Source organism: Periplaneta americana, chromosome 17 (genome assembly GCF_040183065.1).
Source record: "Periplaneta americana isolate PAMFEO1 chromosome 17, P.americana_PAMFEO1_priV1, whole genome shotgun sequence".
In the NCBI taxonomy this organism is placed as follows: Eukaryota; Metazoa; Arthropoda; class Insecta; order Blattodea; family Blattidae; genus Periplaneta; species Periplaneta americana.
In genome coordinates this window covers 2330845-2348834 of record NC_091133.1, presented here as the reverse complement: position 1 = coordinate 2348834, position 17990 = coordinate 2330845, and the positions used below count along the sequence as shown (strand labels likewise).

Sequence of the window (17990 nt, the reverse complement as noted above, 5' to 3'; positions counted from 1 at the left end):
GATCAGTAGATTAAAAAAGAACAATCTATTGCAAAAAGAGTAGGCCTGCCAACAGTGCATGATTAGCATCCGTGGTCACTGCTCAGTAGATCGTGTTGGAAGCGGAAGCTGTTCATCCTGTCCAATCGTGTGTCACATATTCCCTAGTGTAATATGAGGATATAGTTACTTCGGTACATATTCATTGTAATCATTTATAGACGTAAGTCTTAATCGCTGAATATTACGTTTTAGTCTTCAGTGGAATTATCATTCGAGTTTTATTGATTACTCTTATATATCTGAAGTCTGATTAGTGTAATATGTAGATAGTCGGCGATGTATGCACTGGAGAGAGAGAGAGAGAGAGAGAGAGAGAGAGAGAGGAGCGGGCCACTCTACCCCATTCCATATCTTCTGGCTCATTTGCCCATGAATGATACCTTATTGGTGTCACGAGGTTCAAACCCAAACCTGTCTTCGGATAGTTGACTTTTAAACGAGTTCTGAGGTAGTTTCCTTCTCACAACGCTTCCCCACGTTGAAGTCCTTAAGTTGTCTCCTCTGTAATATCACAGTCTAGTCTAGTCACGAAGCTCAATACGTACTAAATATGCATCCATAAATAGTTGCTAACCACAAGTATCGCTACTATCGCCTCATCACAGACATTGAGAAATAGTACCGGCACAGTGTATTCCTAGTACCACAGTCTAGTATATACAGTCACGAAGTTTGAGTTGCGAGGTTGCTAGGAACAATAGACTGTGCGGGTACTATTTCGCATTGTCTGTAGTGAGGCGATATTAGCGATCCTAGTGGTTAGCAACTATCAATTAATTCATATTTACTACGTATTGAGCTTCGTGACTGTGTATACTAGACTGTGCTAGTACCCTCAACGTAACTTTGGTGACATGATAGTTTCACGCTAGTGTACACTCAGGCTATGCCTTGCTTATGCGAAACTGTTACAATTTAGGTTAGTGTAGACGTTTGTTACGTCTTGTGTATACGAATGGGTAAAGCCACAGTATTTGTGTGTGACATATGGGACATTTTGAAATACATTTTCTTGAACTGCAATATAATTTACAATTTTTAAAAATACAGACTCACAATGAATACCTGTTACGTATGGAACAGTAGAAAATCACCCTTTATTAAATGGTTTATATGCACTTCATTTTTTCTGAAATTACTTACAGTTGAAAATGCTTTTTGGTGCTCAGCATTACTTTACAATATATACTTAACATGTGCTATCAGGGGCCTGTTTCTCAAAAATACTAGTTTAGTAGTTGACCAGTTACTAGTTACCAGAGTATATTTCACCAGCTCTAGTAGATTCTGTTTCTCAAACTATTTTACCAGTCTAGTAACTTGTGACAATTTTTTACTAGTCACTAGTCAGCTGATAGAGTTCATTTGTTTATAGTCATTGGTAGGTATTGTTATTTGAGGTTAGAAGGCTAAGTTTTTTGTGTTTTGGTTTTGATTTCTCTTTTCAGTTAAAATTCCATCAATTGAAAGCAAATTAACTATACTCAATATGATTAATGAATCAAAGGATATAGGCTACTATTCGGTGCTTTTTCAAGCTCAATAAGAAAAAAATTATAAAATAAACGAATGGACAAAAAATGTTGTAATGTATGAGGCTGTGGAACTGAACCTCAGAACAAAGATTATGCATACGTTAGGGACACTTACTGGCCCAACATTAAGAAAGCAACTTTGATGAGTACCAATTCAAGTTCACAGTATCATCACAGTCTAGTATATACAGTCACGAAGCTTGAGTTGTGAGGGTGCTATGAACAATAGACTGTGCCGGTACTATTTCGCAGTGTATGTAATGAGGCGATATTAGCGATCCTAGTGGTTAGCAACTATCTATGGATGCATATTTACTACGTATTGAGCTTCGTGACTGTATATACTAGACTGTGGTATCATAATATAAACATATTATGTAGCTAGTGGGTCTACTGCCGACATGAATGCCCTTATAACTTGATGAAAAATTCGCTAATTTTTTTAATTTTTAAATTTGATCTATTCATAAATTAGTGTCGTTTTATATTTAATTTGTAGGCTAAAGTTGACAATGCCAGAAGAACTGGCAGTGGAGGAGGAAAGTCAGCAAAAATTACTGCAGTTGATGAATTGGTATTAGATTATTAGGAAAATATTCTGCATGTGTTGCTGGTCTAGGACAGAAAGACCTGATGGCATTGGAAAATAATCAACATCCCAATTTGTATTTGAAGCTTTGCTAATAATGCATGACTTATATTATATGTCTTGTTATGTCAGGTTCCACTATATTCAACAACTCTTCAAGCTTTTCAAAATTCAAATTATGGTTCATTTAACGATGCTCGCAACTGCAGAGGTTATATCAGCGTCGCTGGTGTGCCAGAATTTTGTCCCGCAGGAGTTCTTTTGCATGCCAGTAAATCTACTGACATGAGCCTGTCGCATTTAAACACACTTAGATGCCATCGACCTAGCTTGGGATCGAACCTGCAACCTCGAGTTTAGAAGGCCAGCGCTATACCGAGGCTGACTCCAAGCTTTTCAGCACTTTACCTAAACTGTTCATTATATTTAAATAAATGCTCCCGTAAAGGAATAATAATTGTTCTTTCTCGATATAGTTTTAGCTCTTTTCACAACTTCATCACTTCAATCGGAATCACATGTATTAAAAAAAATAAATGCAATATTATTTATTTCGATTATCTGAGAAAGGTTGTCATTGGTAACTAATAATACAGAAATCACCCGTCTTTAGAGTCTTGTAGTAATATTACTGTTGAATACTAGTATAATCAACTAGATTAGCATTATGAGAAACAGAATCACTTATGAACTGGTGAAATCGACCAATATTACTAGTCTGTGAATTGGTAACTACTACTTTACCCTTGTAGTTTCTAGAAACACTGACTTGTAAAATAAACTAATGATACTAATGTACAGATTAGTATTACTACTTTACCCTTGTAGTTTCTAGAAACACTGACTTGTAAAATAAACTAATATTACTACTGTACAGACTAGTATTACTAGTCCATGAGTTTTGAGAAACAGGCCCCTGATCAAAGATTTTCCTTTACATGTTCCAATCACAAAAATATAATTTCTGAGAAGTGTAAGTTACGTATGGGACAAGTGTTTGGTTACATATGGAACACACTAGTATTAAGTTATTCTATTCAACTTAACTTGACAATAGTAACTAAAAGCTTGTTTCAGAGTATGCCTTACATACTCACATTTTGAATTTTGGATTTAGTCATCTTAATTTCATCAGCTGGAATTGCAAATATTGGCATTTATTTTATTCAGCCCTTCCACAAGCATTTCTATGTTTTCATATGAGCACATGTATACATTGTGAACTTTGCATGATGTTGGAAATATTTCTGATGGTCTCAGTGTTTTAAACATGGATAATCCTACTTTAAAATTACACTTATACTTACGGATTTTAAGGAACCCGGAGGTTCATTGCCGCCCTCACATAAGCCCGCAATTGGTCCCTATCCTGAGCAAGATTAATCCAGTTTCTACCATCATATCCCACCACCCTCAAATCCATTTTAATATTATGATTTTTTTTTAACAAACCGTATCCCTCTTGAATTTTCACGATTAAAATATGCTTTTGCATTTGTTTCCGCTTATGAGATTCACGATTTTTCACAGAAACATATTCCTTCTTTGCTTGTCTTATTCTGCTTATGTCATTCCTTCTGTAGAACTGTATCACTTCACACTTTTATTCTTCACTTAATGCATAACCCCGTTTCTTTCGTTTCTTTAGATCACTTATCAAATAAAGTTTAAGGTTTTCAGAAAGTATTTTTTACCTTTGAATGGTGTTGGAAATAACATGAACTTGTTTTGTTGATGTTGGAAGAAGAATTAAATTATGGTTTATTTAACGATGCTCACACCTGCAGAAGTTATATCAGTGTGTCGGAATTTTGTCGTGTAGGAATTCTTTTACATGCCAGTAAATCTATTGACATGAGCCTGTTGCATTTAAACACACTTTAATGCCATCGACCTGGGCCGGGATCGAACCCGCAACCTCAGGCATAGAAGGTCAGTGCTATACCAATTATGCTACTGAGACCGACATGTTGGAAGATTGCGTTTAACCCACTTGAATGCTTTGCCTATTACTTGTGTGAAATATTTGATGTTGATGTTCTGTTATCTGAGGCTGAGCAGCTTGTAACTTTTTTTCTCTCTTTTTGAACTCTCTTCATCTCTTTCCCAAATTCTTTCTCGATCAGTCCCTCTCTTATTCATTTTATATCTCTTAAGTATTTCTGTATACTCTCCTTTTTATTTTTCACTTTCCTGAAGCTCTGGATTTTCTTTATTTTATTTTATTTTTCTCCTTAAGTTTTCTCACACTCTCTGCAACTGTCATAGGAGCCATATTTTACAAGTGGATAATAATGGCACACCATGAAGAGTATTACATCATATTGTATGCCTATATAACATTTGCAATAAATTTTGTGCCTAAATATTTTTGCTTCTTAACCTCAAAATTATGTAATCAATATTTATGAATAAAAAAAAAATAACTAATCAAACAAGTGAAACAAAAATTCCTTTGCAAATTAAATTATTATAATGATGAAAATCACATTAGTTCAAGCAGCACTACTAAAGCCGAATAAGTAATGAAACTTATCTTTTTAATTATCAAGTTTTTTATGTATGGGCTACTAATTATATGTTCCTATAATGTATACCAAAGCTATAATAGGAGGTTGACTTTTCCTCTATAATACTGGCAACCTGACTACCTGATAAATTCTCAAATTTTTACAGAACATGCATCTCCCTAAAATGGAATTTCCTTAATATCTAAGGAAACAATCCCATTAGGAACAGATTTTAAAATAAAATTTAATGCCTATTTCATACCCCACATTTTTTATGTTTATGTACTTTCAGTTACAATATAACACCACGCTTTAAAAAATAAATACTAAAAATTTTTCTGCATTGATAACAAGGCTCAAAGTTTAAAAAATGTCGATTCATTTGTTACGTATGGGACACCGAATTCATTTTTAACAGAATACCACTAACTTTTAAATTGAATAAATCTTGTAAATATAAGGCATTAAGTACATGTCTTTGAAAACATAGGTAGAAATATTTCAAATAAATTATTTAAAATTTAAGCCTTTTTAAACTTCGTCCCATATGCAACACAAAATTACACCATTGGAAACATTTTCAAGCTCCCTTTCAAAATTCTGTACATTTTTGCAAAATTATCCATGGATCTAAGTAATAGAGATTTCAAGCTTTAAAATGATGTATTACACAATTGTTTTTCACTTTTTGGTCTCTTCTGAACAGAAATACTGTGGCTTCACCCGAATCAGTGACAGGTTAGGTTGGTTGATGTTTTTATTATGCCTTGCATTAACGTTTTTCCTGCCAGTCACTGGTTAAATGTCTGTTTTAGTTGTGATGGACGGGGTCAAAAAGGAACCTGACGTCGACCCTTTGGCCATACAGTCCAGTGATGATACTGATACAGACGAGAAAAAGCCCATGTCAGAGGTAAGTTGAAAGCTATTGGTTCTAATTTCTATATGCCGCATTTATAATAATGTACTATATTATGACAAAGTTAGATTTTATATTTATATATCCCAATTTATAGTTAGGAAACTTACAGCATGTAGAAAGAGAAATATTAAATCTAGAATTGTTTTGTCCGTTTGCCTTCATGTCACGTGTTACACCCTTGTTTTTTTTTTTTTTTTTTACCCTTTCTGTAACATTATGATAGCTAACAATGGGTGGTGATTTGAAGGTTTTTTTTTTAAATAAGCTTGAATCAAAATGTTTTTTATAAATCGTGTTAAGTTGTTAATGTTGTCAATCTTTCACTGAATATAGTATATAAAGTAAACATTTTTTATTTTACTACAAGTTAGTAGCCTCATAAAGAGATGTCAGATACAAGTGGTAAGGTAGCTCTATTGTGGCGTCATCGTAACAAACTGAGATGAACCCTTGTGAATGTGTTATCACCTCGTTTTGGGCGCAGTACCTTCTGTGCACAAGATAACTGAAGCGGTGAGTATGATATAGCCCAAAGCCACACATTGACCAAAAATTGGATTTTGATGTAGTTCGGCTCATTTTCACTAGAGTATGCTAGTGCTCAATCGTTTGTGATAATACGCAACAGATGACAAAGATATGCGCTAATGTTTCTATCACTGCCTGCTGGATCACATCTTATGGCTGCTTACAATGCCTGCGGAATACGAGACGATAAAAGTCACCCTCGGCTCCCTTTATTGCGCATGCGCTATCGGTGAAGAAATTCCGCTTCCGGTGTGACGCTGAGCCCCGTTGTAAGCATAAAAATGTTTTATTTACCGCAGTAATTGTGAACTGGATTTTTTTTACTTTCATTCGAGATTGATGGATTAGTTTTCAAACTTCTGTAATAATGCCTGTGGTATGCAAACATTGCAGTACCATATTTAGTAAACAGTCGAATTTAAACAGACATTTAAGACATGTACATAAAATAGAGCACGTGAACATGATATCGTATCAGTAATATTATATCTTTCTCTTGTAAAATTTCCAGTTTTGGAATTACAAGGTTTTGATCGCCACCCGACGATGAGCCATTAGTTTCACTATCATTAATATAACCCAATTTATCATTGTATTCCCGTTCACTGCACTTTCAGTGGGGACAATTTTCTTTATTAAGCATTTATCCATTATCAGTAGTTATATAGCCGTTGCTAATCAATTAACGAGCACACACCTACGACGACGATCATAACAAAAAAAAAAAAAAGCAACCTAAAAACGAGTGTTGATAATGGTTAGTTTTAAATTTTGGGTAATTAAGTAGTAATCACCAGCCAGGCCATCTTCCCGTAATAGAGATCCAGGATAGATACATTACCAAGTATATACATATATTTTAATAATTGTGTAGAAACAAACCATCGACAGGTCATATCGGCCAGGCCATCATCTTACTACAACAGAGATCCAGGGTGTAAAGTGGATACTGGATGACAAGTTAATCATATACAAACGAAATTTAATAAAAGAAAATACATATGATAACGAAGGTGCCCTGGACCTCTATTGCGGGAATATGGAGGCTTGGCCGATTATTACTACATAATTACCATACACTGTTAATTAACTGTTAGCTCTGTGTTATTTCCGCTTGGTAAGACTTAGGACCATTACTGTTCGATCCCAATAGTTCATAGATTTGAACTGAACTACAAAAATGTGGATCATGGATAGAGAAGTGAAGTCACTTGTTGCATGTGTGAAGATTCACCGATCTCAAATTCAGGAAAGATAGCGGCACTGTGAATTGCTTTACTAACATGTTCGACAGCTGACCTCCTCTATCAGTGATTTAGATGGATAAAAACATTTAGGGCCTACAGGAACTCATAAAGTTAGTGGTATGTTTTCTAATTTACCATGATATTTAAAATGCTATTGTTCTAAGGGTGTCCCGATTTGTTCTTTTGGATAGTTCCTTGTCCATTTTGTTACTCAACTGTGGAATAATAAATAATAATGAATATAGGTCTATACCGGTAATAATAAAAAAATATATATCTTCTTTTTTCCGAGATGTTCCAGTCGAACCAAACCACTACTCTCTATAGAGTTCAAATAATAATCTTTGGCCTATAACCTACTTCAGCTTTCAAACAAATTAATTCAATTTTTGGCTAAACTAGTGCTGAAGTAGTTCCCCGCTTATATATATGTTGCATATACGAATCTGTGACAGGTTAGATTTGGTTAGTTTAGGGTTTTGTTACGCCATGCATATATTTGTCTATGATGCATATACGATCAACTGTATCTACATAAAAAGAAACCCTTATAAATTCAACAATTTTCACTTCCGAAATCACCAGAACTACTTCAGCGCTAGTTTCGCCGCTTTATTTACATAGGATTATCTCTTCGAATTGTTAATAAGGCTGAGATCACTCTTAATTTTACTGGATGTGATGCCCCTGGTTTTATAAATTTGGACACAAAGTGTCTTGCAGCCCCTCTGAAGCTGGCACCTACGTTTGGTGATATTTATTTGCATATCACGAGATTCGTAAGTTGGTTTGCAGTTGAAATATACAGAACTACCTCAGCGCTAGTTCTTGCCGCCCCTCTGAAGTTGTAGATGGAATATTGTGTTAGCCAAGTTTAATATCAATACTACCACCAGAAATTAACTCTTAATACATATAGCCTATCAAGACTTATGAGGAAATATTCTGGAATACAATTATACGAAAATAACGTTTGACTTGGATAACAGGATCTGGAGTAATAATTGTGAAATCTATCAATGCACTATTATTATAATTACGTAACTTGTATCACCGAAATGTAAATAATATATGATCGTGACGAAGGTGAATCACAGTCTAATACTTATGTATTAGACTGTGGGTGAATCTAGAATGCGGTGAATAAAACAATTTTTATGCTTACAACGAGGCCCAGCATCACACCGGAAGCGGAAATATTACACCGATGGCGCATGCGCAAAAAGAGAGCCGAGGGTGACTTTTATCGTCTCGTCTGCGGAATGCTTATGTGCGAGTAATGAAAAAAGTTATTTAGTCACTAGGTGGCAGGTAGGGCCCACCACTATTAACATTATCAGTATATGTAAAGTGCCCTAAATGACTATTGTTACGACAAGCACTTAGGGACACGACCCAGAGTGTTCGGATACTTATGCAATTCTTAATGTTAATAATATTAATACTGAACTTAAAACTTAATGTTTTTCTGAGCGATACCACAGTCTAGTATATACAGTCACGAAGCTTGAGTTGTGAGGGTGCTAGGAACAATAGACTTGCCGGTACTATTTCGCATTGTCTGTAATGAGGCGATATTAGCGGTCCTAGTGGTTAGCAACTATCTAGGGATGCATATTCACTATGTATTGAGCTTCGTCTCTGTATATACTAGACTGTGGCGATGCTACATCCAAATACAAGTTCTAATTAACGGATTTGTATCATATAAATACAATTATACTTGTAGGTTTATACTTGCTTTAGGCATTTACTAAAATTATTGTTAATAATAAAAATAGTAATAAAAATAATGTCTGAAACTGATGTAAAATATCTCAAGAAGTGTAATTATATTTACGAAGAAATATATGCTTCCTGTAACCGAGCTAAGAGATTATTTCAAATCACGGTTCGAATTAACAACAATTTCCCGCTTGTAAAATAGCAATTTCTTCAAATCCTTGGAAATATTATACGGACAATAGAACGAAAGAAATGCTGAATAAAATACTGCAAACAGATAATTTACCTCATCTGGCTGATTCACTTGACGAAATGTGTCAGAGGAAGAATAGATTGTAAGCTTCTGAAGCCTGATTAGTGTAATATGTAGCTAGTCGGCAATGGAGGGGAAAAGGAACCAGCCACCCTATCCCATTATCTCGTGGCCTAGTTGCCTCATAAGTGGTGCCTTCTTAGTATCACTTGTGAGGTTCAGATCTGTTTTCAGACAGTTTACCAAACAACAACCTTTGGAAATATTAAGTTATAATTCAGTGTGTTTTACGAAATACAGTGTTGTGATCCCCTTCACTTCATGTTGCTGTAATACCATGGATGACAGATAAATTTCACTTAAAATGACAAGAAATTAGCTTAACTAAGATTTTAGTAGGAAAAATTAATATCATTGTAAATATATTATAATTAATATTGTTATTTTCAGGAAACCAGGTTTTATATCTCCCACAGCAAATCTTGTTTAGAAACTCGAGTATTTCTTACTTCCAATATAAATAAAAGAAAAAAACCACATAATTAATAAACAATAGAATTACATACACCGTAATTACTTCTAAGATTTCAAATTAAAAATTATAATTCACTCTGTAAACCAACGGTAGTTAGTTGCTGCGCTCTAGCGTCGGAACTGGACAATAATGGTCCACGCGAAACTGAATGCTAAGAAACAGAAATAAGCAGGCAGTTACACAGCCACAAGATGCGATCCAGCAGGCAGTGGTTTCTATCATATTGAGCCTGGTGACAATATTGTTGTGTGAGAAAGTCCAGTACCACAAGAAAATGGCTTCTGAAGGGAAGGTAGTTTTGATTCAACTATTAGAAAACACAGAAAATAAAAGTAGTGAAAGAATCGCAGAAAAAGGTTTAAACTACAAGTCATTCCGATTATAACCCCTTTGATGATTCATCATCAGGTTGTGATACATAATTAAGGACATATTTCTTCATAATAAATGTACATTGACTTACGACTGTATCATCCTTAAATTTAGTTATATTTTTATTAAGTGATGCAAGATTTGACTTAGGATTTACATTTACTGTATGTAATTACCAGTGAATATTTATGACGTGCTGGAATAAGTTATCATGTCCTGTGGCTTAGGGTCGTATTCATAGACGAGACTTTGGACCAAAGTTGATTTTGGAAAGTACAAAGTCACAATTTTCCTATTCACAGTCGACACTTTGAGGAAAGTAAACTTTTCAATCGTGACTTTACTTCGAAGTCGCCGAAAATCTAGACTTTGACTTTGACTCTCGTTCGTGACAGAAGGAAAATGACAGATATTTGGGAAATTGTTGAATTTGCCGAGAATATTGAAAACATCTAGGAGATTATTAAAGCTGCTTATGTTCCCTACCGTATTATTATAGATTATAAATTCAAATCAAGGTACAGATTTGATAAATAGACGGTATTAAATATCCTCGTCATGTTTCAACTTTCATTGATGAATAATCAAAAAGGATTATGTATTCCACCAATAAATAATACAAATTAAAAGTTGTGTAATCAAGATGTAAAATAATACAACTTATTTCATCGCGATTTTACGCTATAGGTAAGGATTACTAGCTTAATATTGATTCTTACTACGGTATTTAATTCTATAGAGGATAGGTTATACAGTTGGAAATGCAGTTAATTTATAATTCTTGCTGTCGTCATAATTATGTTTTCTGCATACTGATTTCAGATAATTTTTAAGTAGTTTCTGCAGACATGCAGGGAGTAACTCTGCCAACTGTCAGCAGTATAATATGTCTCTTTCATAGTCTGTCATTGGTGGAATCTTATCTTCCATATCTTCACAACAAAATTATTTTACAATGAAATTATTTCAGGACTTAGTGTGAAACTAACGTATCTACAATAGACCTAGATGTTTATTCAGAACAAAATTCTTAACAAGCAATACTATTTCAGATGAACTATACCATCATGTTTTGTAGTTACGAATTATACAAGACTGTTCGAACTGAATTACGATTTTTTGTGATCAGGTAGAAGAACAAATTATTAACGATTGGTGTAAATACCTAAAAATGTCAATTTCTGTACTTACGTTAGTTTCACAATAAGCCCTCGAATAATGTTATTCTTATGTAAAGCTGCAAGAACGGTTAATAACAATTGCTTAACATGTACCGATGTTCAATTGTTTCATTGATTTGTGACTCAAAAGATGGCTTCGATTGTGGCAATGCCTACTCTATTTCAAATATCTATTAATTTAATTCGTTTAGAAGGCAGTGATTTTGATTGCCAACATTAGAACAAGATCGTCAAATCTCGACTTACCAAAGTCAAAGTCTCAGAAGTACTGTCTATGAATAGGACTTTTAACAAAGTTAAACTTTACTACGAAAGTCGACTTTGGGAAGTCTATATCCAAAGTCTCGTTTATGAATACGGCCCTTAGGACTTTATCATTCTAGGTAAATCCTAATCTGCACACTTTAGCGACAGCTGCAGAGGTCAGAGCAAAACTGGACTGTTTTAGCTCTTGAAAGGTCACTTGTAACCAGTAAAAGGTTGAAGTCTCTTGAGCATTGGCTTGCACAAATTTGAGGTATATAAGGTTACCTTGTGATCGCGACTTGGGGCGAATTGATAAAAACACGTGGCAAATAGAAATTCTATCATTTATACTCCCTAGTGTTGGGTTTCAGTAACTAAAGAGTCCTGTAGTTATCACAATGACTCAAGAATACCTCATACTTTTACATGGTTCAACTTTTCTTTCAACTTTATGTATTCAAGCAAGGAATGCAAGATTGATATTTAATTGTATTATATATTTATGTAGTGAAGTTGATGTTCAGCATGGCGCACTATGTAGACACAAAATTTTCATGCATCTTAATTGAACGCGCGTTTTAAACTTGATTAATTCATATTCTTCCCAGATTGCATGCGTACACCATATAGATGCGGCTTTAGAACCACTTAACAGATATTGTGAAGGACAAAATATGACAATGGCACATTATGACGATTTTCTGAAGGAACAGTATTCAAGTTTGATTGTGTTAAGCCAACTACTTTCGTGACGTCCCTTTTCAGCCAGTCACAATCACAAAGAAGGATCGTCCGGGAGAGAACCCATTCTCTTTACATAGTAAATAAATCCGTCAAATCCTAATTATGTAAAAAGATGTTACGTCTCTTATGCTATATGTTCGAGACATATGCCAAGGTTATTTCAAAAGTTTGCATGAGACTCTGGTAGAAGACAGCTGAGATACTGAATTGATGGATTAGCCTCCACCCTGTAAACTTGCAGAATTGTCTTTCATTTGGAATGTTAGAATATTCAATTCCATTACAAAGTACACCACTATCACAAACAGGTTGCTCGAAAACTAGTAAACATATTGGAAACATTATGAATGTAGAATTATTGGCTTTTAAGAATGAGGTCAAATGTTGTGCTGTGTAACTCCTAATTTTTACGTATATAAAATATCAAACAATTCAAGTGAATATGTTACGTGATAATCAATCCTCTATATAAATATAAATTGTGTGTTATAGCTCGACCAACTACAAAAAGACCTTCGACTTTTCCAATACTCACGTGGCCATGGAGGGGGAGACGTCATCACTATACGAGCAGCTCGATAGGCCAGGTTACAGTAGTCGGACTCCAACTGTGGTAGACAATGACACTGCCCCTTCCTTCAAAACGTTTTTTATCAAGTTGGCCGAAACTCCCGTAGCTTCCTTGTTGATGTGACAACATTATATATTTTTTTTCTCTTTTAAGGGGTTAGGTACATCTTACAGCAGTAAAATGTTCGAAATATTCAACATTTTCTCCTCCATTACTGTGTCTTGTACAATAATGAAAATTGGTATGTGTAAAACACTGTCCTTCTGCTATATAAAAAAATATTTTTACGATTTAAAAATAATTATTTACTTTTTTTTTTTCTTTTCAAAATTCATTTCACTGTGCATTGATGAAGATTTCCCAAATAACTCAGAAACTAGTCAACGTTGTGTGATGAAATTTTTTGTGTATTTATGTATGTTATATCTACAATATGATGCAAGATCACTTCTCTACCTTTGATAAATTTTCTGATATAAAATAAATTCATTTTAAAAAATGGTAAAGTATCAGCACTTTCTTCTAAAACAAAATAAAAAAAAAAAAATTATTTATTAAGGAGTTTCAGTAATGAAATAAAAGAGAGAGAACATGAAAAAGTTAACAAGTGTATGAATTATGAGGGAAACATTGGAGTGTAGGCTTTCACGGCCGGCGTCAATAGTAGAAAAGTTTTCCGGGCTATGAGGCCGTGGTCTGTTGGTTGTGAGACCAAACGTTTCGTTCACTGCTGCGGTGAACATCTTCAGTGGTGTCTATTGCTGGTGCGGCTGGTTCTACTGCGTGTGCTGATTACAGTCTGCGCTGGCTGCATCGTTGTATATATAGTGCGGGAGGGGGGGGGGGGCTTGCTGTTGTCGCCTCGGTCCGCGCTCGAATGTTCTTCGCGGGCGGGTTTGCTGTTTTCCACGCGCTCCGCGTCCGAGCTTGTGTTGTTTAATTGTGCTACGCGGGCGGGTTTGATGTTGGTTTTCCTTAATGCCGGATACCAGGCCTTGTTAACCTTGAGGCCTTCTTCTTTTCGATTGAAATTGTTCTTATGTTTATATATTTCAATCGCCTCTCGGTGTAGCCTCGCGTAGAAATGTGGTGTGTTGCTGAGTGTATCGGTGTCTTCGAACCTAATTTTATGTTCGCCTTCCAGATAAGCATGTTCAGCTACAGCCGACTTATCTACGTAGCCAAGGCGGCAGGTTCTTCTATGTTCGGAGATCCGAGTCTTGAAGCTCCGCTGCGTTGTCCCTATGTAGACTGCTCCACATGAACACGGGATCCTGTAGACCCCCGTAGAAGATAATCTGTCGCGTTTGTCCTTGGCTGAGCATAGGCTGTTGCGTATCTGCTTGGTGGGCAGGAAGATAGTGTCCACCTTGTGCCGGTTGAGGATCTTGCTTATCCGGTCCGTAACTTGCTTGTGATAGGGCAAGAACACCGTGCCTCTCTTCGTATGGTCTTGGCCTGACTCCGGTGTCGTCTTCTTCCTTGGTTTCAAGGCCCTTTTTAACTCTGTCTTGGCGTAGCCATTAGCGGTTAGGGCTGAATGTAGGTGGTCGATTTCTTGGTCTAAATGTTGGGGGTCAGAAACCCGTATGGCTCGGTCGAAGAGGGTTTTAATCATTGCACGCTTCTGCCGGGGATGATGATTGGAATCTTTGTGTAGATATCTATCCATGTGTGTGGGTTTCCTGTACACCTTGTGGCCGAGGGCGCCATTTTCTTGTCTGTAAACCAGTACGTCTAAGAAGGGTAACTGGCCATCCTTCTCTGTTTCCATAGTGAATTGTATTTGTTCATGTTGACTATTGAGGTGTAATAAGAAGTCTTCGAGTGTCCGTCTTCCATGTTTCCAGATCACGAAGGTGTCGTCCACGTATCTGTACCAGCAGCTAGGCTTCAATGTTGCCGTTTCCAGTGTTGCCTCCTCAAAAGCTTCCATGTAGAAGTTAGCTATCACAGGACTTAGTGGACTCCCCATGGCCACTCCGTCGGTTTGTTCGTAAAACTTTTGTTGCCACTGGAAATATGTGGTGGTTAGGACGTGTTGGAAAAGCGTCACAATATCTTCGGAAAAGATGTTCCTGAGTAGAACCATGGTATTGCTGATTGGTACCTTGGTAAATAAAGAGACCACGTCGAAACTCACGAGGATATCTTGCGGATCAGCTACCAGTGTCTTCAATCTCTCAATGAAATGTGTGGAGTCTCTTATGTAGGAGTTGGTCTTGCCTACATGCGGTCCGAGTAAACTGGTAAGAAATATGGACAGGGCATAGGTCGGGGAGCCGATACTGTTGACGATGGGGCGGAGCGGGACTCCCGGTTTATGAATCTTCGGTAGTCCATATATTCTCGGTGGCAGTGCCTCGGATTTTTTGATGGATCGCTTCTGATCGGCCGGTATGGATGACTGCATGATAAGAGTGTTTGTTTTTCTGAGAATCGCCGCCGTTGGGTCCCTGGAGCACACTTTGTATGTGCTTGGGTCTAGAAGCTCCTCGACCTTCTGATTGTAGTCCTTGGTGTTTAGGATCACTGTGGCGTTGCCTTTGTCTGTCATCGTGTTGGCAGCAGACAAAGGCAACGCCACAGTGATCCTAAACACCAAGGACTACAATCAGAAGGTCGAGGAGCTTCTAGACCCAAGCACATACAAAGTGTGCTCCAGGGACCCAACGGCGGCGATTCTCAGAAAAACAAACACTCTTATCATGCAGTCATCCATACCGGCTGATCAGAAGCGATCCATAAAAAAATCCGAGGCACTGCCACCGAGAATATATGGACTACCGAAGATTCATAAACCGGGAGTCCCGCTCCGCCCCATCGTCAACAGTATCGGCTCCCCGACCTATGCCCTGTCCAAATTTCTTACCAGTTTACTCGGACCGCATGTAGGCAAGACCAACTCCTACATAAGAGACTCCACACATTTCATTGAGAGATTGAAGACACTGGTAGCCGATCCGCAAGATATCCTCGTGAGTTTCGACGTGGTCTCTTTATTTACCAAGGTACCAATCAGCAATACCATGGTTCTACTCAGGAACATCTTTTCCGAAGATATTGTGACGCTTTTCCAACACGTCCTAACCACCACATATTTCCAGTGGCAACAAAAGTTTTACGAACAAACCGACGGAGTGGCCATGGGGAGTCCACTAAGTCCTGTGATAGCTAACTTCTACATGGAAGCTTTTGAGGAGGCAACACTGGAAACGGCAACATTGAAGCCTAGCTGCTGGTACAGATACGTGGACGACACCTTCGTGATCTGGAAACATGGAAGACGGACACTCGAAGACTTCTTATTACACCTCAATAGTCAACATGAACAAATACAATTCACTATGGAAACAGAGAAGGAAGGCCAGTTACCCTTCTTAGACGTACTGGTTTACAGACAAGAAAATGGCGCCCTCGGCCACAAGGTGTACAGGAAACCCACACACACGGATAGATATCTACACAAAGATTCCAATCATCATCCCCGGCAGAAGCGTGCAATGATTAAAACCCTCTTCGACCGAGCCATACGGGTTTCTGACCCCCAACATTTAGACCAAGAAATCGACCACCTACATTCAGCCCTAACCGCTAATGGCTACGCCAAGACAGAGTTAAAAAGGGCCTTGAAACCAAGGAAGAAGACGACACCGGAGTCAGGCCAAGACCATACGAAGAGAGGCACGGTGTTCTTGCCCTATCACAAGCAAGTTACGGACCGGATAAGCAAGATCCTCAACCGGCACAAGGTGGACACTATCTTCCTGCCCACCAAGCAGATACACAACAGCCTACGCTCAGCCAAGGACAAACGCGACAGATTATCTTCTACGGGGGTCTACAGGATCCCGTGTTCATGTGGAGCAGTCTACATAGGGACAACGCAGCGGAGCTTCAAGACTCGGATCTCCGAACATAGAAGAACCTGCCGCCTTGGCTACGTAGATAAGTCGGCTGTAGCTGAACATGCTTATCTGGAAGGCGAACATAAAATTAGGTTCGAAGACACCGATACACTCAGCGACACACCACATTTCTACGCGAGGCTACACCAAGAGGCGATTGAAATATATAAACATAAGAACAATTTCAATCGAAAAGAAGAAGGCCTCAAGGTTAACAAGGCCTGGTATCCGGCATTAAGGAAAACCAACATCAAACCCGCCCGCGTAGCACAATTAAACTACACAAGCTCGGACGCGGAGCGCGTGGAAAACAGCAAACCCGCCCGCGAAGAACATTCGAGCGCGGACCGAGGCGACAACAGCAAGCCCCCCCCCCCTCCCGCACTATATATACAACGATGCAGCCAGCGCAGACTGTAATCAGCACACGCAGTAGAACCAGCCGCACCAGCAATAGACACCACTGAAGATGTTCACCGCAGCAGTGAACGAAACGTTTGGTCTCACAACCAACAGACCACGGCCTCATAGCCCGGAAAACTTTTCTACTATGAGGGAAACACTTCACCACTGCACAGTGAACTGCCACCATTTTGAATTTGTAAAAAAAAAACATATAAATAATTTTTTTAAATCGTAAAAATATTTTTTATAATATAGCAGAAGGAATTTTCATTATTGTACAAGATACAGTAATGGAGGAAAATAATGTTGCATAATTCCAAAAGTTTACTGCTGTAAGCTGTACGTAACCCCTTAAATCTTCACAACGTTATAAATAATTTTACATGTGTCACTTTTCAAAAGCCTGCCGCGCACATTTGGTTCCCCTTCCATTATTATAAATACAATCTGTTTTAACTATACACAATACGTTGAAATGGAATATTAATACTTGATTGAAAAGTGAAAGAGTGGACGCGGACACGAGTGCTGTTTCCAATAGTTTAGAACGTACTCGCCGCGAGATGTCGATCTGGGAGCGCATCTACAACACAACAGATCCCCCACTATGACAACCTGCGCATGAACGAACTCTAGTTTGTGGCGCAGATTTTAATGTGAGTGGTCGGGCTATAAAA

General features: G+C 37.5%; 1 protein-coding gene across 1 annotated transcript in view; it reads left to right on the top strand.

The window, feature by feature from the left end:
- The first annotated feature begins 93 nt into the window (after positions 1–93).
- LOC138693136 (zinc finger protein 235-like) overlaps positions 94–17990 on the top strand; it is a 42790-nt gene continuing 24893 nt past the window's right edge. Inside the window, exons 1-2 of the mRNA XM_069816799.1 lie at positions 94–202; positions 5492–5589. Of these exons, the coding sequence (XP_069672900.1) occupies positions 5497–5589 (93 nt within the window). The 5' untranslated portion in view covers positions 94–202; positions 5492–5496. The remainder of the gene's footprint in view (positions 203–5491; positions 5590–17990) is intronic.